Source organism: Otolemur garnettii, unplaced genomic scaffold (assembly GCF_000181295.1).
Source record: "Otolemur garnettii isolate 467f Iridium unplaced genomic scaffold, OtoGar3 scaffold00005, whole genome shotgun sequence".
Classification (NCBI taxonomy): domain Eukaryota; kingdom Metazoa; phylum Chordata; class Mammalia; order Primates; family Galagidae; genus Otolemur; species Otolemur garnettii.
Window position 1 is genome coordinate 33,456,233 of NW_003852400.1, and position 22,018 is coordinate 33,478,250.

At 34.5% G+C, this 22,018-nt stretch overlaps 1 protein-coding gene across 1 annotated transcript in view; it reads right to left on the bottom strand.

The window, feature by feature from the left end:
* Window positions 1–2,954: 2,954 nt before the first annotated feature.
* The window catches only part of ISPD (isoprenoid synthase domain containing), a 308,561-nt gene continuing 289,497 nt past the window's right edge, over window positions 2,955–22,018 (bottom strand). The window contains exon 10 of the mRNA XM_003782721.3: window positions 2,955–3,596. Coding sequence (XP_003782769.1) covers window positions 3,492–3,596 — 105 coding nt within the window. The 3' untranslated portion in view covers window positions 2,955–3,491. The remainder of the gene's footprint in view (window positions 3,597–22,018) is intronic.

Genomic DNA, 22,018 nt, shown 5'->3' on the forward strand with positions numbered 1-22,018 from the left:
CTGATCTTAAGCCATACTGACAACCTTTCATTTATTCTGTTTATTTTCAAGTTAAACTTTTATATAACTTCAATCTTTCTTCTCCCAAATAGTTTCCTGAACATTTTAATTAAAATGTTATGATGTATGCTTTTGCAAATCCATAGTTTCAATAGTAAAGTAAAATTTGCAGAGGTTAATGTAAGAGAATGTTCCACAAATCTGATTTTTATAAAATGATCACTGTATTTAAATAAAGTAAAATTTAATAGTTACAAAAAATTAACACGGGAGAAAAGTTTTCTCTTTAAACCAATTCAAAATGTTTAACGTGATCACAGTAACAACAGCTCTGACAGAACACAGGGGTCTGACTCTTATCGGTAGGTAAGTATTCCTGTAACAAGTCATTCTCTCAAATTAAGCAGTTTTATGAGGGGAAAGAAGTCCTCTTAACAGTATGTTTCTACTCAAACCATTGCTCACACTGTGTTGAATTCCTAAAATAACTAATTTTAAATTCCATTTAACTAAGTAGCAAAAATTTAGAAACATAATAAATAGTCTTTCCACAAAATTTTCCACAGCTAGACGCAATTTCAGCAATCTGGAGGCCTAATTACCATTATTTTAAAAGAGATTTTAGATACTTTACTAAAGAGAATGTTCTCCAACTCTATTCAGGTTAATACAAAAGATGTAAGGTCTCCATCTTTTTTATGCCTGAGTAGTATTATATCGTATACATATACCACAGTTTATTAATACATATATGGGTTAATGGGCACTTGGGTTGATTCCATATCTTGACAATTATAAATTGGGCTGTGATAAAGAATCTAGTGAAAATGTCCTTATGATAAAATGATTTTTTTTCCTTCTGGGTAGATGCCCAATAATGCGATTGCAGGGTCAAACGGAACCGTATTTTGAGTTCTTTGAGGATTCGCCATACTTCTTTCCAAAGAGGCTGTATTAGTTTATAGTCCCAACAACATGGAAAAGCAAGTATCTAATGTACTCAATACTAATATGAAGCCAGTAGAAGAACTAATACAGGCCCACACAAGAGAAAAACTCAGTTTGATTCAAGCTGGGGGAAGAGGGGAGGAGCAAGGGGGAAAAGGAGAGGAGGGAGGGTGTTTGGTGTGCTCTCACCTAATGGGTACAATGTAAGGGTACACAGCACACCTCTTGGGTGAGGGGCACAAGTAAAACAGAGACCTTACCTAACAAACGCAAACACTGTTTGATCTGAAATCTAAAAAATTATAATAATAAATAAAAGATATTTTGGAAATATAGTGAGAATAGACAGCTTTTACTGAAGTAATTAAATTTACAGAGCAGTGATAAAAATAACAGCAAAGTTGCTTCTGGATCTCTTAATGAAAGAATTTATCTTCATAAGACAGTAACTCTGGCCACTCCTTTCACCCTTAGCTATTGTACAATTTATGCATGTTGGAAAGATTGCTGAAAAGCCAAAAGTTCCAGGATTTTCATCGAGTTTGTCCACCCTTTCCATTCCTTATCCATTCCTCCAGCACTCACTGAGAGCCTCTGCCTTGTGTCTCCCAGACTCTCTTTTGGAAGTCTTTGCCAGGAGTCATTATTAGGTGGTGATACAAGGTAACACTTATTCTCAGTCCTGAGTTTAAGCCCTTCCTTGTTACCATGCAGCTACTTGACTTTTACCAACCTAATTAAGATTCCTGAGCCCCAATTTCCTTATCTAAATAGAGAAGGATGTGGAGATTTCTTTCTCAATTTCAAATGCTGTCAATTGCTTTATAAACTGTAAGATTGAAAGACTATAATTATTTTTTAGGCACATTTAATATTATATTAATGCAACTTAATTACACTAAGTGTCTCCAATTGCCTAGGGTAAAGTCATATTAATTACCCCAGGATAAATTCTTGTCTGCTATGATATTCTTTTATTAAGTTGAAATCTATGTCAATTCAGGCAAGGCCCCACAGAGCAGGGTGATTTTACTGCACCATACATATGCCCAGTTTCCTGCTGCCTTCTTAAAGGCACTCTTTAAAACCTTGACAACATTTCCTCTTCTGCCTTTATGAGTACTTTCAAAGTCTTAAAATATTTCAGGCATAGGGTAAGGACTTTGCAACTGGGCCTTTCAGTGCCTTTTACCACATAGTTAACTACCTAAACAGGCACAGGGACATTATACCCAAACTACACATTGCCCACATATTTTTATCCTTGAGAATTTGAATCAATGGATTTTAGGTTTCTTATCTTTCTCAGAGAGAGAAAAAAAAGGGTGATCCCAGGAATTCAGATATAAATAATACATTTCATTTACAAGAATGAATTGCATTAATTATCCCATGCCCATTATATTCTATTCATTATTGCTTAAATATAAAATGTAAACTTTATTACATAGATACTTGAAATATATAGGGAAAAATCAACCACCATGTTAAAAAAGAAATTCTACCATGTAGATAAACTACAGTCTATCTTTAACTGACAATATTTCATCAACTTCTATAATTTCCACAGGCAATCTAAACCCTAGAATCTATTTTAATCTGTGGGTATAAAATAAAAGCATGTATAAAATAAAAGGCATCTCTAATGACTAGAAACATGTGATTAAAAATGGAAGGAAAAATACTAATATTTAAGATGCATACACCAATGGTAATTGGAAAGAACGTGATTTTAAAATTTAACAGTATTTGTATCAAAAGAATAATCACCACTTCAACTCTATATGATGAAACAGATTCTCCAGAAGATGACTAACCAGTGATTGACCAAAATAACTTATGAAGCTTTTTGGACTTTTAAAAAACCTATTCATAAAAAAATAGAGGCCCTTTAAGACAATGTCAGTAATAATTATATTTCATAAATCAAGGAAAATATTTAAGATATAATTTAAAAATAATAGAAAACCTTAAGAGATTCCATCTCCTACATGAGACACAAGGGGAAGATATTTGATACAAAGGACTTTCATTCACTGTCAACCTCTCTCTTTTTTTAAGATCAGGAAAATTTCGATGAAAGGCAAAAAGATAAACCACCACATGGTGAGTGGACAATTTCAGGATTGAGAATAATTCTGAAGCTTATCCATTAGCTTTATTACAGTGTAATTTATTATCATAGAGTTAAGACAACAGCTGGAGTTTTCCAAATTCTTATTCCTTGAAAGAATAGCTTATTCATCCTTATTTCTTTCATGCCTTTGTGGACAGATTCCTCTAGTGAAGGTTATTATTTTCTATTGATCTACTCTTTTCTAGTCCAAGCAATTAATATTTGACATACACAAAAATATGTTTGCTTTACAGATATAAGCATTGATCCACTTCTATCATCTAAGTATCACAGCCTACAAATTAATTATAAGATGACAAAGAAAACAACTTAAACACTCTACCTCACACGACCCAGGGAAATGAAGCACAACAGAGATACTTGGGTTGATGTTTTAAAAAGCCTAATGGGTCATTTTCTGTGCTCTTCATGCTACCAGGAGCTGACCAACCAGTCCAGAATTTCTTTCTTTGATTAAGGCAGCAATAATGATAGCAGCTTGCTTTAAACTCTCTTGTAGTTTCTGCTCATCCTGAAAAGAAAGGATGAAACAATAATTATTTTAGAAAGAAAAGATGTCCCATGTTGAATTTGATAAAGAGCCACTTTTCAAGGTCATCATGGAATCTGCCGTCCGGATTTGGCATTTTATAAAGTCAGACCTCGACCACTGGCATGGACTCAGTCCGCCAAATAAAGAGGAAATGCTTTTGCAAGCACTTTTCATTACAGGCCCAAAAAATATCTGCTAAGGAATCAAGGAAAAGCACTGGCACAATTTCAAATGCTAACAGAAAGAAACAAAAGATTGTTTTCCCTTAATCTGCTCTGACAAACTCTGGCTCTTCAGTGAAGTGTGAATATTTCAAGGATGATGCACGGCTTTTCTCCATATCGTTTCTGAGTATTCTCCAACTTTGCTACGAACTGTATCTGAGCACTGGTGTGAGGAGAAAAAAAACCTTGCTTGCTGTTTCTGAAGTGAGGATCAGGCAAATATGTGAAATGAGTTATTTCACAAGTTGCTTCTGAAATCATATTGGCCATGAAAATCTGTTTCTGCTAATTATTCAGGTTTCTTGAAAGTACAGGGAGATTCTGTGAAGGGAAAAGGAAAGTGGAAAAGCGCTAATACTCTCCGGGGTATTAAAGGGTAGACCCCCTCGGGAGACCCTAGACCCTCTAGGTCTCTGTGCTGTGAACTGAGACCTGTTCATGCTATCAACACTTTAAAAAGAGGGACCCGGTAACCAATTTCTAAACTTCGGTATCACCCTTAATGCCTTATCCCATATTCCAGTGTATCACCAGAAGGACGTATTGCTTCTCCTTTCTTATTGTTCCTCACATCCATGTATACCAGGCTGAGATGTTAAGAATAAGGCCACTCAAAATGCCCCGCCCCATAACACCTCTGTCCTTAGTTACTGCAACACTCTCAGGAACAGTCTCCCTAAAGCCTCTTCCTCTCCAACTCCATTTCCTATACAGCAGTCAACATACTTATTTTAAAATGAGATCTGATCACATCACTATCCAGCCTAAAATCCTCTGGTTAATACCTTTAAACCTCAAGATAAGGTCTGATCCTTTACCTGGTAACAAAAAGTCTTCTACCTTTCCAGCCTCTTTCTTGACATTTTCTTAAAATCACTCAATTCTCCTAGACACACGGAAAATGGCTGGGAGAATGGTATTTTTCTGTGCTTGAATTCTTTCGCTCCAGCTAATCCCTTTGCCAGAAAAGCTTTCCCACACCCATCCCAGTTTAGCTGACCCTAATTACTCTTGGTGGTTCAACCCAGGTATCAGTGACTCCTGAAAACTATCCTGACTCCTATCTTCCAGCCCAGTTTGGGTGGGGCAACTATGTTTCCACAGCTGTGAATTCCTCTAGCACACAGCATTTTAATAGTCTTTTTAGTTAACCATTTATTCTACCAGATAAGCTTTTGATGTAAAGAATTTTTCATTTTAGTTTTGAATATGGAACACTTAGCTCAATGCCTAACACATGGTAGCACTCCATAAATCACACCAGGTTTAAGGAAAGCAGGCTCTGGCCGGGATAGAGATATAATCACCCTTTGGGTTGAATTGATTTGTTGACATTGACTGCTATTTGGTTACTTTGTTTACTCCTATTTGCATATTTTGCCTGAAGCCTGGCAATAGTACAATCATCAATCAATCAATCCATACATAAATAAGGAAGCCTCATCACTACCAGTAGGCCTCCACTGTCTAAACTGGGTTCCTCAGCTGTGAGAGTGAAGGTGAGAGACCACCTCTGCTTAAGCTGCTTATTCCCATCAATTTATCTGATCATTTTCTAAAGGTGGAGGTGGGGAAGATCCTCCAGGAACTGAAGGGTGGCTGCTGTGGTACTTGAAAGTGGGCTCTTCATATTTCAAAATTGGATCTCAAATGCTGTTCTAGTTTTCAGAATATCACAATACCTAAATCACATATAATCAAATCACTCTAAAGCTAATATGTTTTGGCTGAAAATATGCTTCTTTAGATAAGAGTAGATATCATCTATATCACATTATTCATAAACATAGAAATAACTATTTTAAAACTGAGGAAAATACAAACTGACTATTGATATGCATTTGTCATGCTCATTGATCAATTACTTGTACTGTAGGGTCTAAAATACACCTCTACGCTCAAGTCTCAATTATTAAATTGAGACCGAATAAAGGTAACAATAAAGAAAGCGTCTCCAATCCAGTTTTTAGTTTTCATAATGAAAACTGTACAGAAACAAATGAAGGGATTAAGGGAAAACTGTTTAAGATCCCAGGGCTCGAAAAATCACATGTTGTACCTTAACAAAAATCTTTTATTCTCATTTTAATAGCTCCCTAACTTACATGTACTTAGTTAATAAAGATTTAAGATTTTCTTTTGCATATTAATTTACTTCTGCAGTTCTTTATAGGCTTTATTTTGTAAAGTTAGAATTCTGTGACAAGTAACTATGTTGTTCCATCAAATATCTATTTTCCACCTCTGCTTGAACTTATTAATCCTTTTACCTTGAAAAACATGGAAATTAAAAAGCTGACTAGACAAGGTAGTGAGAAACATATAGTAACAAAATTCCAGTATGTACAAAGATCAGATATTCATGCAATTTGTAGATTTGTAACTCATCTCAAAATTTCATATGTCTAGAACAGTACTGATAACACAGACAGAAAAAAATGCAAACTCAAATAGATCTTGTAAAAGCATTTCCTGCTGCCAGAAACATGCAAAACACTAGGTTATTTTGTTGTTTTGTTTTTCCTTTTTCTTTTTTTTTAAAGTTCAGGTTACTGTGAGGGTACAAACAACTAGGTTATAATATTTGCCTTTGTTAGACAGAGTTCCTCTTATAGTTGTATCCCACACCCCAAAGTTGTGTTATTAAGTGAGAGCACACCAACCCCCTCCTTCCCTCTACCCCGTCCCTTATTCCCCCTCCCTCCAACTTGAATTGAACTGAGTTTTTCTCTTATTTGGACATGTATTATATCATCTATTGGTTTCATATTAGTACTGAGTACATTGGATATTTGGTTTTCCTTTCTTGTGATACTTTACTAAGGAGGATATGTTTCAACTCCATCCAGGTTAATACAAAAGATCTAAAATCTTTATCTTTTTAAATGGCTGAATGGTATTCCACGGTATACAGAGACCACAGCTTGTTAATCCATTCCTGGGTTGGTGGGGATTTAGGTTGTTTCTACAACTTGGCAATGGTAAATCAAGCTCCAATAAACTCAACTAGTGAAAATGTCTTTATGATAGAACTATATCTTTTTCTTCTGGCAGATGTGTTGCTGTAAGGGTCTCACAGAAAAGCAATGTTGCAAAGAATAAGCACGCTTATTGAAATTGTGTTTTAAATAAAGGTGACCATCTGCTCGCTCAGGCAAAATGGTGAGCCTTCTTTATTTGCTGTTGGTTTATATAAGCAATCTTGTGCATGCGCACTATACAGCAATGACCTCACTAATCCATTTAAACATCTTATGACCACCCGCCCTATAAGTAGCTCCTCTCTAGTAATCTGCTAATCCACCCAACATACACCTTTAAGCATAACCCTTTCAACATAACCAGGTTTAACATAACTTAATGAAGAACATGTTGTCAGTTATTACTTTCTTTGATCTTATCTGATGAAGCATGAGCCTATGGGAGAAAGAGGCAATTTGAATGTCTGTTTTACTGACCATGCCACTTGGAGGCAGTTACTTAAAATTTTTAAGCAAAGCATAGAGAAATTTCTTGGGCATACAGGAATTTGTGTGCAAACCTCTGCTCCCATTGTAGGCCTTAGGTCAGAATGTTTTTGCTGGAGCCTTTTATAAGGAATTGTCAGGCTGGACTTCTCAAAAGCCTTTCATGAGCCCGGGTTTCATCTGTGCCATTAGATACCTATATGTATTGGGTAAATTCCTCTTCTCTTGAGGTTCCCCTAGCACATTACCATTCCCAGACCCATCAGCAAGCGACCTTCATCACTTACCACAGATCAGGAAAGGTTATTGATGGGTACCTACCCAGTTTTCCAAAGGGCTCTTTCATTGGCCTTATAAAGTCAACCCTAATTCCTTAACACAGTCTGGAAATGCTATTCCAGCCAAAGTCTTTGTCATGTTAGGCCCACAACCAACCTGGCCACATGGGATTCTGCCTCAATTTCTTACAAGTATGCCTGCACAAAGTCTTTTCACTGCTCTCTATCAAATGGCTTTTTTGGCCAGAGGCATATAGGCATTTCTATATAGATGCCTAGTAATGGGATTGTGGGATCAAATAGGAGGTCTAATTTGACTTCTTTGAGGGTCCTCCATACTTCTTTCCAAAGACATTGTATTAGTTTGCAGTCAGTCCCACTGCAACAGTGTAAAAGTCCCACTGCAACAGTGTAAAAGTGTCCTACATCTACAACTTTGGGACTTTGTGATATGGGCTATTGTCACTGATGTTAGTTGATATCTCAGAGCGGTTTTGATTTGGATTTCTCTGATGATTAGGGACAATGAGCATTTTTTTTTTTTGCAGTTTTTGGCTGGGGCTGGGTTTGAACCTGCCACCTCCAGCGTATGGGGCCGGCACCCTACTCCCTTGAGCCACATGTGCCACCCAACATTGAGCATTTTTTTATGTGTTTGTTAGCCATTCATCTGTCTTCCTGAGAGAAGGTTCTATTCATATAGCTTGCCAAGTGATAAATGGCATTATTTGCTTTTTTGTTGTTGATTGAGTTTTCTATAGATCCTAATTATCAAGTCTTTGTGAGATTCATAACATGCAAATATGTTTTCCTGTTCCGAAGGTTGTCTTTTTGCTTTGATTGTTGTGTCCTTAGTTGTGCAGAAGCTTTTCAGTTTAATTAAGTCATATGTGTTTATTTTTCTTGTTGCCTTTGCCACTGAAGTCTTTGTCATAAAGTCTTTTCCCAGGGTGACATCATCGAGAGTTTTTCCCGCATGTTCTTCTAGTATTTTTATCATTTCATGTCTTAGATTTAAATCTTTTTCCATCTTGAGTCAATTTTTGTAAGTGGTGAAAGGTGCAGGTCCAGTTTTAGTCTTTTACATGGGGTTATCAGGTTCTCCCAGCATCATTTGTTGAATAGGGATTCTCTTCTCCACTATATGCTTTTGTTTGATTTATCAAAGATCAGATGGCTATAAGAGACTAATTTCTACTCTTGATTTTCTATTCAGCTCCATACTTCTATTTGTACCAATACCATGCGGCTTTGATCACTCTGAACTGGTAACATAACCTAAAGTCTGGTAGAGTAATGCCTCTGGCTTTGTTTTTATTACTAAAAACTGTCTTGGATATATGAGTTTTTTTCTGGTTACATACAAAATGAAGAACTTTTTCCCCTCCAAATCTTCACTGTATGATGTTGGTATTTTAATGGGGATTGCACTGAATCAGTAGATTGCTTTAAGTAGGATAGACATTTTAACAATGTTGATTCTTCCCAGCCAAGAGCATGTTCTTCCATTTGTTAATGTCTTCTGCTATTTCTTTTCTTAGGGTTTAAAAATGCTCTTTGTAGAAGTCCTTCACCTCTTTTGTTAGGTACATTCGTAGGTATTTGATTTTCTTTGAAGCACTTTGAAGGGAATTGTGTCTTTGATTAACTTCTCGACTTGGCTATTATTGGCACATATGAAGGCTACTGATTTGTGTACATTGATTTTATACCCGAAGACATTACTGTATTTTTTTGATCACTTCCAGGAGTCTTGTGGTTGAGTCTCTGGGGTTCTTTAAGTATAAGATCATATCATGAGCAAAGAGTGACAGTTTGACCTTCTCTGCCTCCTTTTGGATGCCCTTTATCTCTTTCTCTTGCCTGACTACATGGCTAGACCTTCCAGAATTATGTAGAATAGTAGTGGTGATAGTGGACATCCTTGTCTGGTTCCATTTCAAAGGAAAAAGCTTTCAGTTTTACTCCACTCAGTATGATATTAGTTGGGTTTGCCACAGATGGCTTCGATCAGCTTAAGAAAGGTGCCACCTCTGCCTATTTTCGTAAATGTTCTTGTTAGAAAAAGATGCTGAATTTTATCAAATGCTTTTTCTGCAACTGTTAAGAGGACCATATGGTCTTTGTTTTTTCTTCTATGGATATGGCAGATTACATTTGTGAATTTGCATATGTTAAATTAGTCTTGCATCCCTGGGATAAATCCTACTTGATCATGATGTATAATTTTTTTAATGTGTAGCTGTAATCTATTAGCTACAATTTTATTCAGTATGTTTGTATCAATATCCGTTAGTGAAATTGGGCTGTAATTCTCTTTTAAGTTGGGACCTTTCTTGGTTTGGGAATCAAGGTGATGTTTGCTTCATAGAATGTGTTGGAGAATGTTCCTTCCTTCTCAATGTTTTGGAATAGGTTCTATAGTACAGGTACAAGCTCTTCTTTAAAGCTTTGATAGAATTTTGATGTGAAGACATTTGGTCCGGAGCTTTCCTTGTTGGAAGTATTTTTATTGTTTCTGCTATCTCAATGCTTGATATTAGGGTTCTAGAGAACTATTTCTTCCTGATTTAAGTTTAGGAAGATGGCATGATTCCAGGTATTGATCCATTTCCTCCTGTCAAATTTTGGGGCATAGTTTTTGTAGTAGTCAGAGATAATCTCTTATATCTCTGTGGTGTCTGTTATTTCCCCTTTTTTTGTTTCTGATTGAGATTATTTGAGATTTTACTTTTCTGCTTCTAGTTAATCTGGCCAAAGTTTTACTGATTTTATTTATCTTTTCAAAGAACTAAGTTTTTGTTTTATTAATTTTCTGATTCCTTGATTTCAATGAAATCAGAAATTTCATTAATGAAATTTCATTAATTTCTGATTTATTTTAGTTATTTCTTTTATTCTGCCAGTTTTGGGATTAGATTTCTCCTTTTTTCATTTTCTTATGATAACTCATTAGGTTGTTGATGTGCCCTCTTTCTATTTTCCATATGTAAGCCTGTAACGTGATTAATTTCCTTCCTAGGATGGCTTTTGCAGTGTCCCACAGGTTTTGGTGACCTGTAGCTTCATTGTATATCTAAGAAATGGCATTTACTTCTGCAATCTTCCTCCTAAAAACCCATAACCCAGGTCTAACCATAAGAAAGATATCAGAAGAATTCCAATACAGGGATATTCTATTAAACAATATACTTGACAAAACTACCTGATAGTTTGACTCCTCAAAACTGTCCAAGTCATCAAAAACAAAAAAAAAAATCTGAGAAACTGTCAGAGACTTGAGAAGCCTAAAGAGGTGTGAGAGCTAAAAGTAATATGTCATAATGGAAGAGAAAACTACTTCAAGTAAAACTAGGAAAATCTGAATAAACTATGGACTTTGTTAACAGTATTACATCAATTCATTAATTGTTCACTAATTGTAACAAATGTATCATACTAATAAAAGATAATAATAGAAGAAACTTCGTGCATAGTACATGGGAATTCTATACTATACTTTTAATTTTTCTGTATATCTAAAAAACTAAGTGTATTCCTTTTTAAAAAGCAATTTTTTTCTTGGTTTTAAAAATGTTTCTGTACCAGATTTATAATACTTGAGTTGCAGAGGTAATATTTGGGGTGTGTGCACGGGCCACTTTGTGTATTTCTTAAAATATAATATTCCTTTAATCACTTATGCAATTGAGAAGAGCATAGGTTATAAAGTCAGATTGCTGGCATTTATATACTGGCTTTGAAAAGTGATGTTTGAGCAAATTTAGATTTTTTAAAATTTAAAAATAGAAAAACAGATCTTTTTGTGTGTATACTATATTCGATGAGACGTGTAAAGCACTGATGTCTAGGAAATGTTCAGAAATAAGAGCTGTTGAAATTATCATTTTTATGGAGTATGCTGATTTCAACTATGACAGCATATATATTACCTTCTTACCACAGATAATTATTAAATCCAGAAAACTGTATGTGAAAATATTGTTCGCAGGTCTTAGACAGTAGCAAATGCATGTCTATCTTTCTTGACAGAAGAGCTGTCTAGCTGGCATTCACTCCAGCAGTTTTGTTGAGAGCATTTTTCTAAGCCACAAAGAAGAGAAACAGAAGCCAAAGGAATAATGGCAGTATCTCTGGGTAGGAAAGACACAGATTATAATTTAGAACTATCAAGGTAGCTTGGATTTCCACAGAGTTCCTGACAGGACAGAGTTGCAGAGAAGTCCTACAAATCTGTTCATCTTTTGGTCCTGGGCAGCTCCCACCTGTGTGCGCCCAGGGAGAGACTCCATAAGACATTGCAGAGAATAACTGCTGGGAAGCTGGGAGCTGAGGAGAAATTTCAAGGACTCACAGCGCTGAGGAAAAGAAGTTATATCTGAGTCCAGCCAAAATGAAAAGACCCTAGTGATTCCAGCCAGTTGAGATCTCTGAAAGATGATGACTGTAGGCTGGGAATGAAAGGAAAAACTTAACTAGACCTGACTTAAGAAAGCTTAAACAACTTATACTAGATCAAGTTGGTCTCCCTATAATACAACTGCTTGCTATAACAAATTTTTACACTCTTTGAAGGAAGTGAAAATTATGTAGAAGAGGCTTTATAATACTTTCAACTAAAGTATGTCATACAATCAACTATTACTAGATTAACAAAGAGGCAGAAAGCAAAGAAGCAAAATAATAACCCCTTATTATAATACATAATCATCAGGATGAAGGAGAGAAATGGAGTGAGAAGGAAGGGGAGGGGAGAGGTTTGATACTGAGAGGATAAAAAGTGGGACCACACCTATGGAGCATATTGCAAGGGTACAAGTCAAATCTGTCAAGTGTAGAACATAAATGTCTTAACATAAAAATTAAGTAAATGAGGCAAAAGCTATGTTGACTGATTTGATGTAAGCATGTCAGATTGCATAAAAAAATCAACACATTGTACCCCACATATGCATAAATGTATTCATGATCTATATGTATATTACTTAATAAACAATACATCATCAATTAAGCTGATTCAAAAATGATACAATATTGTAATCAATATGTGAAGATTTAAAAGTAACTATGATAACATATAAAGAAAGAGCTAAAGATGAAAATGTTGAGGAAAATGGAAATTTTCAGCCTGGAATAGGGATCTATAATATAGAATATTTTAGAATTACAAAATATAAAATTTAAAATTAAGAATTAATTGCACTGGTTTAATATTGGATAGGCAGAGCAGAAGATAGTATTAATGATCCTAAAGATTGATATAAGAATAATCCAAACTAAAACAGAGGAAAAACGGTGACTTATTATAATCATTATAATACATCATGCTCCTATTACCATTTCACTTTCCTATTTCTTCCTTCCTTATCGATGCCTCTCTCATCAAGAAACCTGCCTGGAAATTTTCGGAAACTATATTATATCCCATAGTTATCCCAGCAGCCAATTCATTGGGAATATTTATTTCATGAAACAAACAAGAATTTAAAAATGTCAACCCCATTCCTAGTAATGCAATGTAATGTAATGTACATAACTATGTACAAGACTAGACTATAGGTAATATCCCTATTACTGGGCACTGAAAGATATGGGAATTCGCAGCACGGCAAGATCAAGTAATGCTGTAATGATTCCTGAAGGGGGTGAAACCAAAAGATGAGAGAAAGAAGAGGCAAAACTGATGAGCCCAGAATGGACAAGAAAACACTTTGGGAACAAAAAAATGACTGATTGTTACAGTGGCACGTAAACATGATATGCATGACTTTACAAAGGTATTTTAAGCAAAGCAGGCACTCAAAATTCCACATTAAAAGAAAAAAAAACTGCTGAAATTAAATTTATTACCAGTTTATTTACATCTGTAACTCTAGCAACATTAATCCCTAGGCTTCAAGTTTACCTAGACAGTATAAACTATAAACAAAGGCACACCAGTGTTTGCATATCCACACATAAAAATAAAAAGAGGGCTGGGCACGATGGTTCCTGCCTTTAACTCCAATGCTTTGGGAAGCCAAGACTGGAGGATTTCTTGAAGTCGGGAGTTTAAGACCAACCTGGATCAGTCTGGCATGGTAGAGTTCAATTATAGTCTTAGCTACCTGGGTGGCTGAAGTAGGAGGATTGTTTGAGTCCAGGAGTTCAAGGTTACAGTGAGCTATGATGCATTACCGGATTCCAGACATTGTACAATTTGAAGAAAAGCAGGAGATTATTTATTGCTATGAGATGTATTAAAGTCCATATTTTCTCTTAAACCTAAATCTCTGCCATAGATGTCATTACATATTTTATTATCTTATTTACACCATAATGAGGTCCAATTTTAAAACTTTTATAATTTCAAACTCTACTGCTTACAAAACAATAAAAATTTAACTTCTGTTTGAAATACAGTATTCATTCTTTTTCTTGTTTTCAATTATATATAGCAAAAATAAAAACCAGCCATTGGGTAGCACCTGTAGCTCATTGGGTAGGGTGCTGGCCCCATACCCTAGGGTGGTAGGTTCAAACCTGACCCCTGCCAAACTACAACAAAAAAGAGCCGGGCATTGTGGCAGACACCTGTAGTTCCAGCTACTTAGGAGGCAGGAGAATCACCTAAGCCCAGAATTTGGAGGATGCTGTGAACTATGACATCACAGCACTCTACCGAAAGCGATAAAGTGAGACTCTGTCTCTTAAAAAAAAAAAAAAAAAATGCCATAAAGGAAAAAAGTACTGGAGAGAAAATATAAAAATATAAAAAATATTAAAATGTTAAGAAGACATTTTTGGGTTTTTTGGGATGATGAATGAATGGCAATTTCTCTTTCTTCTCTATGCTTTGTTGCATTTTCAAAATTTCCATAAGAATCAAATTTCTTTCCTTTCACCAGAAAAAATTATCCTATAATTTATTTTTAAGACTTTAAATTCAGGGAACTAAACTTGATATTTTTTCATATAAAATCAATTATACAGAACATTGTCCAAATTTCTAGAGAACATTTCTCTGGGTAAAATATCCTCGAAATCTATTTAAAAAATTACTGTTTTGCGTGAAAATTCTAGCTTTCAACAAGAGCCCCCCCCCCAAAATCATAAAGTCTTATCTTTCTGCTGATTTAGATGTTAAGAAAAATATTACAAAATTAAAAGCAATGACAAAAAAATTGTCCAAAAAAAATGTTCACTGAGATGGTAAAGAGTTTCTTAAGATCAGGATTTTAAGACTATTAGAAAGAACAACAAAATAATACCAATGTAGAATATTCTTAATTTTCTAAATCCTCGAACTGAATTACTTAGGATTTGAATTCAGCATGAGTTTTACCTAGAAACTTTTATTTAGCTATTTCTCTATTACCTATAATTTCAAGATTAAGGTTAAATATACTCTACTCAGATAAAAGAGGAACAAAAATTCTAATTACCATTATCTTTTAAACACATAAAATAATTCGAAATTTACTCCATAGTTATGAAGTCTTATAAATGAAATCCCTTACTGCAGTCTTTCTGCATGTGTGTCTTGTTGTTTGGGGGCTGGTTTCCTTACAGTGATCGTATCTGTATCATCTTGAGCAGAATAGTTGTGATGAGAAATTCTCATGGGACCTCTAAGCTTTTGGCAAGCTTTTGAGAAATTGAGGAAAGTAAGAGATTTCATTAGCTTTTCAGAAGCTTGGGGGTGACAGTGGCATCTCCATACTTCATAGAAACTCTTCTTTTGCCTCCTTTTCCACCTGCCACCTCAAAATTTGGTCAAGTAATGCCCGCAGTTCAAAAGTAAGTTCCGAATAAGCCACACCTCCCAAGTTCATAAGTGGTCAATTTTCTGTGATGCCTGTGCCTTCAGAATTCCTTCCTTACTTGCCATCCCTTTCGATATTCTCAAAAGACAACTTTTGCAGAAACTTCTTGGACTACTTAAATTTGAAGAACTTTTTAAAAAGTGTATTTTAAAAACATTAAATCTCACTATTTTACTACTACACAGATCTCAGAACTTGAATTACAGAAGTATAAACAAATTTATGGTGCACTGTTAGAATCAAATTTATGTGGATTTTGTAGAATGCTGCTTCAAAGAATAGCAGGAAAAGCTATGACGTCATTGTTCTCTAAATCTTTATAGACAACCCGAAAGGAAATATTTTAGAGATATTTATCCTCCATGCACATCACTCCTAAACAACACAACGTACTCTGCTAAAAGGAAAACTATAAAGTATATGCGTGTGTGTGTGTGTGTTAGACATCTCAGGAGATTACACAGTGCTTCTTGAAGGGTAAACCTTGCATTGTCTCAGCAAATTCCATACCTAAAGCCTAATTCAATTTCCATGAGTTAGAGAACTCTCCTGAAATTCAAGTTTCTTAGAGATTCATATTAATATCCTATGCCACTCGTGTTTCTGTGAAATTAAACAAAAATTCTCTAAATGTCACAAATTTTAAACGCTCAACAAACTAAAGTGTTCTAGCTATATCTGGTGATATATGCACACACTTATAGATATATATATGCACACCTATCTCTATTTACAACATATGCAAAAGACAAAAACCAAAATGGTAAACTTATTAAACCTTAAACAGGCTTGTTATATTTATAAGATCATTAATAAAGCAATCAAAATGATTTGAGATTAAATTTCCTTTTTGTACACATTTTGAGGATATGGCAGAAAATAATCCAATGGTGACACACTGTCCCCTACTGTAAATTTCTAAAACTACAAGAAAAAGCAATCGCCTATTAATAGGATTTCAAAAAACAAACAGCCCTTTCCAAATGAAGAGCTTTTCCCTCTTGCTCCTTTGAATGCAATCGCTCTCTCTAAAGCCTAGATAACAACACACTAATGAAAATGCACCTGGGATTATTACTTAACACTCATCACACAACAGCCCTAAGCTCCTTTATTTTCTATGCCTAGAACACTGCCCTGCAATACAACAGATGCTCAGTAAGTATGTGTGGAAAGAAGTAATAAACAAAGAAGGACTAGTTAATAAAATCCTGAAAGGTAGCACAGATGCTCTGCTGAATAGGAACAGAGAACAAAGATAGGAAAGAACCAAACTCTCCAGTGCTCAGGCCAGATTGCAGTGGAAAAAAACACAGGCAGCAGACATAACCTGAGAAACAAGCATTTTTCCATTCTTGTGATACTTTACTAAGAAGAATGTATAAAATGTCAAAGTTTTTAAAGGCTACATTGTTATGTAAATAACTTCCTAAAATTAAAAACAAAATTAAAGACCCTTGTATCTGTACCTAGAAACTAGAAAGGATGTCAAAAATGTGGAGTTTATGTTCTATAACCCCCATGATGAAAAACCTGGTCTGGCAGGTTAAGTGTAAAGGACATTAATAAACCCCTACTTACCCACCAAGCCAAAGGCATAAAGGCACACATTAGGCAGCTTCCTCTTAGATGGGAGGCTGCATAAACATACCAGGTGCTGGTGGGCAACAGGTGCTGTTTCCAAAACACATGATAAATAATGGGAAGGACAGAAATCTTATTCTCATTACTTCCTGAGTGAATGGCCCAGGTATTAGTAGAATAATATTGATAAATTCTATAGCAGCTAAAAAACTGGTTAAAGTTTTTTCTGTAAAATTTAGTTTCAATTTTTTAAATTACAAACTATATGCAGAGAGAGAGAGAACTAAAATGGGCCTGTTCAAATACATCTTAGTAGGAATATAGATATAGTGGAAAGAATTATTTTTAGAATATTTTTGAGTAGTTTAAAACAAAGATTCCTGGTTTAACAACTAGGATTTTGAATATTGGTTGGTTAATGGGTGGGTATTTAGTATATAAAATTGTTTACCTTTGTAATAAAAAATATTTCCTTCCAATAAGATGGCCGTGAATTGCAACATGCAAAAACAAATTCTGTACCAATATCTTCTCCCCTTCTGAAGGCTGTCACACCCACACGAGAAAAAAAAAAAGACACAAATTCAAGTTGGGGGTGTAAGAGGAGCGACAGGGGAGGGGAAGGGGGGATGGGGAGGAAAGGTGGGAGGGCATTGGTAAATACAGCACACTCCCCTGGGGGAAGGGCTACAACTTGAACTTTGCCTAACAAATGTAAATGAGGCAGCCTATCATTTGTACCCTCATATTAATCTGAAAATTAAAAAAAACAAAGATTTCTGTGCCAAAAATACTAGTGCTGATTTGTATTAGTCTTAGTTATCAAAATGTTAGCCTAGAAAAGCTCTGTCTCAGAATTGAACTCAGAAAAACTCCCTTCTCAAGGTTGTAGATGGTAGAATTAATGCCTATAGAGTTTCTTTCCAATAAGGAAGTAGAAAAATATATCTGCAGTTATGTGAAACAATTTCCTTGGTGGAAAGAACATTTTGAAATCAGCAAAATGTAGTACCTCTCTCTGAAATGATGCTTTTGAGTTAAACAGGAAAAAGTGTTAGATTTTCAGTCACAAAATGATTAAAGAAGATGTTTTAACCCTAGCCTAAAGTACAAAGTAGGAATAATCTTATGTTGACATGCGATTATGTTAGAAGAGATTTTATGTAGATATTTAATGCATTCTGAATTTAAAACATTAGATGTGGTGTACAATCCACTTTTTCTATGGAAAACTGATAAATAGGAGACAGACTTAAAAATGTCTAGAACTCAGAATTTGTTCTTCTAGGATACCTGCTAATGCCAGAAGAGGGGGCTATTTCCTCAAATGAGTAAACAATAATGCAAAGAAGCAAGAAAACTAATAAAGCTCCAATAAAGGACCCTAAAAGAATGGAGAGCAATGAAATGACAGAAAAATAATTCAAGATAATACCCATAAATAAGCTAAGTGAACTATCAGAATAAACAGATAGAAAATTTACTGGAATTTGAAAAACAAAACCTCAAAAAGCAATGTTTGACAAAGAAATAGAAATAATAAAAACAACCAGATAGAAACCTAGACAGGGAGAATACGGCAACAATTGAAAAATTCAATAGAAATCTCTAACAGCAGACTCAATCAAGCAGGAGAAAGAATCAGTGAGCTGGGAGACATAACGTGCTAAGTGATCCAGTCAAAAACACAAAAGGAGGAGGAATGCCTATAGTAATTATGGAACATCAGCAAGAGAGCAAATATTAATAGAAATTGTAGAATAAGAAAATAGAGAAAATGGATCAAAAAATTTCAAAAAAATAATGGCTGACAACTTTCCTACTATGGTGATAGATGCCAACATCCAGGTACAGGAAGCATAGTGGTCTCCAATCAAATACACTCCAAGGTGGAATTAATCAAGGCACATAATAATCAAACTAAGAAAAATAAAAGACAAAGAAATTCTGAAAGCATCAAGACATACAAATTCATCACATACAAGGGACTGACAATATGACTATCAGTGAATTTCTCAGCAGAAACCTTGTGGTCCAGGAAAAATAGGATAATAGATTTAAAGTGCTGAAGGAGGGGTGTGGTAGGAAACTGCCAACAAAGGATATCTTATCTAGGAAATCTAACTTTTATAAATGAGGGAGAAATAAAAGCTTTCTCAGACAAAAGCTAAGAGAGTTCATCACCACTAGACTTGCCTTATAGGAATTACTGAAGGGAGCTTTGTAAACTGACACAAAAAGCCACTAATTAATGCACAAACAACAAGACAGTAAAAACAATAATAAATACTATAAGTAAAACAGAGTCATATTTAGAATACTCTAAACTGAAATGATGGTGCGTAAGGAACTTTTTTTCTTAGTATAAAACTTTACAAAACTACTACTAATAACTATACCTAAAATTAATTAAGCAATATGCATCTTAAAATGGTAAAAATTCTGACCTTAAAAACATAAAATGTGAGGGAGAAGGTGAGTAAAATGTAGACTTACATGTAATCAAAACTAACTTGTTATCAGTTGAAATAGACATTTATAACTACTTGTATAAGCTTCATGGTAACCTTAAAGCAAAAATATCTAGCAAAAACACAAAATAAAAATAGAAAGCACTTAAAGCATAACATTATAGAAAAACAGGAGGAATAAAGGGAGAAGAAAGGCAAAAAAGCAGGCAAAGTTTCCACAAAAATAACTAACAAAATGGTAGTAGTCAGTCTTCACTTATCAATAAGTATCTTGAAGGCAATTTTTTAAAATTCTCCAATAAAAAGAAAGAGAGTGACTAAATGGTAATAAGAAGCAGAAGAATTAGGTAAGAGAAACAAATAAAAGATATCCAAATAGAAGAGGAAGATGTGAAACTTTGATTTTCTGATGACATAAACATATGACAAAAGCGCTAAAGAATCAAAATAGAAAATAGAAAAAGAAAAAGAAAGTTGCAAAAAATAAAATTAATAAAAAGAAAATAGCATTTCTACATGCTAATAACTATTCAAAAAAGAAATCAAGCTAATTATGCCATTTACAATAGCTATTAAATACTTAGAAATAAATTTAATTGAGAAGATAAAGATCTATACAGTAGAAACTATGAAACATGGATTAAAAAAACTGAAAATAAACAAAAAAAAAAAAAAAGAGAGAGAGCGAAGGTATCCCATGTTCAAGGATTAGAAGGATTAATATTGTTAAAATGTCCATTCTATCCAAAGCAATCTATAAATTCAATGCAATCCCTATCACAATTCCAATGTTATTTTTCACAGACACTAAAAAAAAAATCCTAAAATTCATACGGAACCACAAAAAACAAAACAAAACAAAACAAAAAACCCACTAATAGCCAAGGCAACCATAAGCAAAAAGAATAAATGTGGAAGAATCGATTGTACCACCCGATTTCAAACTATATTATAAAGCAGTAACAATGAAAATATCATGGTACTGGTAAAAAATAAATTGACACCCAACCAACGACACAGAATAGAAAACCCAGAAATGGACCTGTGCTTGTTCAGCTGATTGAATTTTCACAAAGGTGCCAAGAACATACAATGAAAAATGGATAGTTTTTTTTCAATAATTGTGCCAGGAAAACTGGATATTCACATGCAGGTGAGTAAAATTAGACTCTTACCTCACACCATACAGAAAAAAATGTATTAAATCAACTCAAAGTTGATTGAGTTGAGAAGAAAGAAGAAAAGACAGGCAGAAAACTATAGAACACTGGTGTGGACAGTGATTTTTTTAGACCTGAACCAAAAGCTCAGGTAACAAAAGGAAAAATTGGCTTATCGCATTATATCAAACCAAAAAAGCCTCTGCATAGTAAAGGAAACAATTAACAGTGTACAGAGATAACCTACCCAATGGGTGGAAATACTTACAAGCCCTACATGTAACAAAAGGTGATATTCAAAATATACAAGTTGCTCAAACATCTTACTAGCAAAAAAAAAAAAAATTAAAGATGGGCAAGAGACCAGCAGAAACATTTCTCAAAAGAAGATATACAAAATGGCCAATAAGTACCCAATAAAATGTTGAACAGTGCTCATCAACAGAGAAATGCAAATTAATATCACAGCTCACACCTGTCAGAGTGGTGCTACGAAGAAAATGAAAGACATCAAGTATTGGCTAGGATGTGGAGGAATAACACTTGTACACTGTTGGCGGGAATAAAAATTATTATAGACAACCGTATGGTTTTCTCTCAAAAAACTAAATGCGAAATTAACATGTGATCCAGTAATCCCATTTTTGAGCATTCTCTCAAAAGATTTGAGATGAGTTTGTCAAAAAGATGTCTATATTTCCACATTTATTTTAGCACTGTGCACAATAGCCAGATAGATGAATAAGTGAAGTGTGGTATATACACAATAGAACATTATTTGCCCCCCCCATCAAAAGGAAGAAGGAAACTGCTATTTGCAACAACACGGATGGAATGAGAGAACATTAAACTAAGTTTAAAAAGCCTAGCAGAGAAAGACAAATACCACATGTTCTCACTTATATGTGGAATCTAAAACAGAAGCAGAAAATAAAATGGTGACTGCACAGGCTGGGGGAGGCTGAGGAAATAGGGAGATAATGGTTAAAGAATACAAAATCTCACTCAGGAGTCAGATGTTCCATTTATATGTTTTTAGTTCTATTTACAGCATGATGAATATTGTATATGTCAAAACTGCTAAGAAATTAAATTTCAAATATCTTCACCACACAAAATTTAAGTATTTTAGGAGATGGATATGTTTACTATACTGATTTAATTATTCCAAAATGTATTAGATCGCAACTTTATTACCACATATACAATTATAAACTGCCAATTTATTATGAAAATTTTTTAAAAAGAAGAAAATGCCAGGAGCTGAATTAAGATCAGGGTCTGCAGATAAACAGGTATCCGTTGGTGCCTTATGAAATCCACTAAAGAATGTCAAAAAGAAATCACATTCACATGATACCTTCAAGTTTAAGATAAAAAATTCAATTACTTCTAGGACACAGTACAGCTTT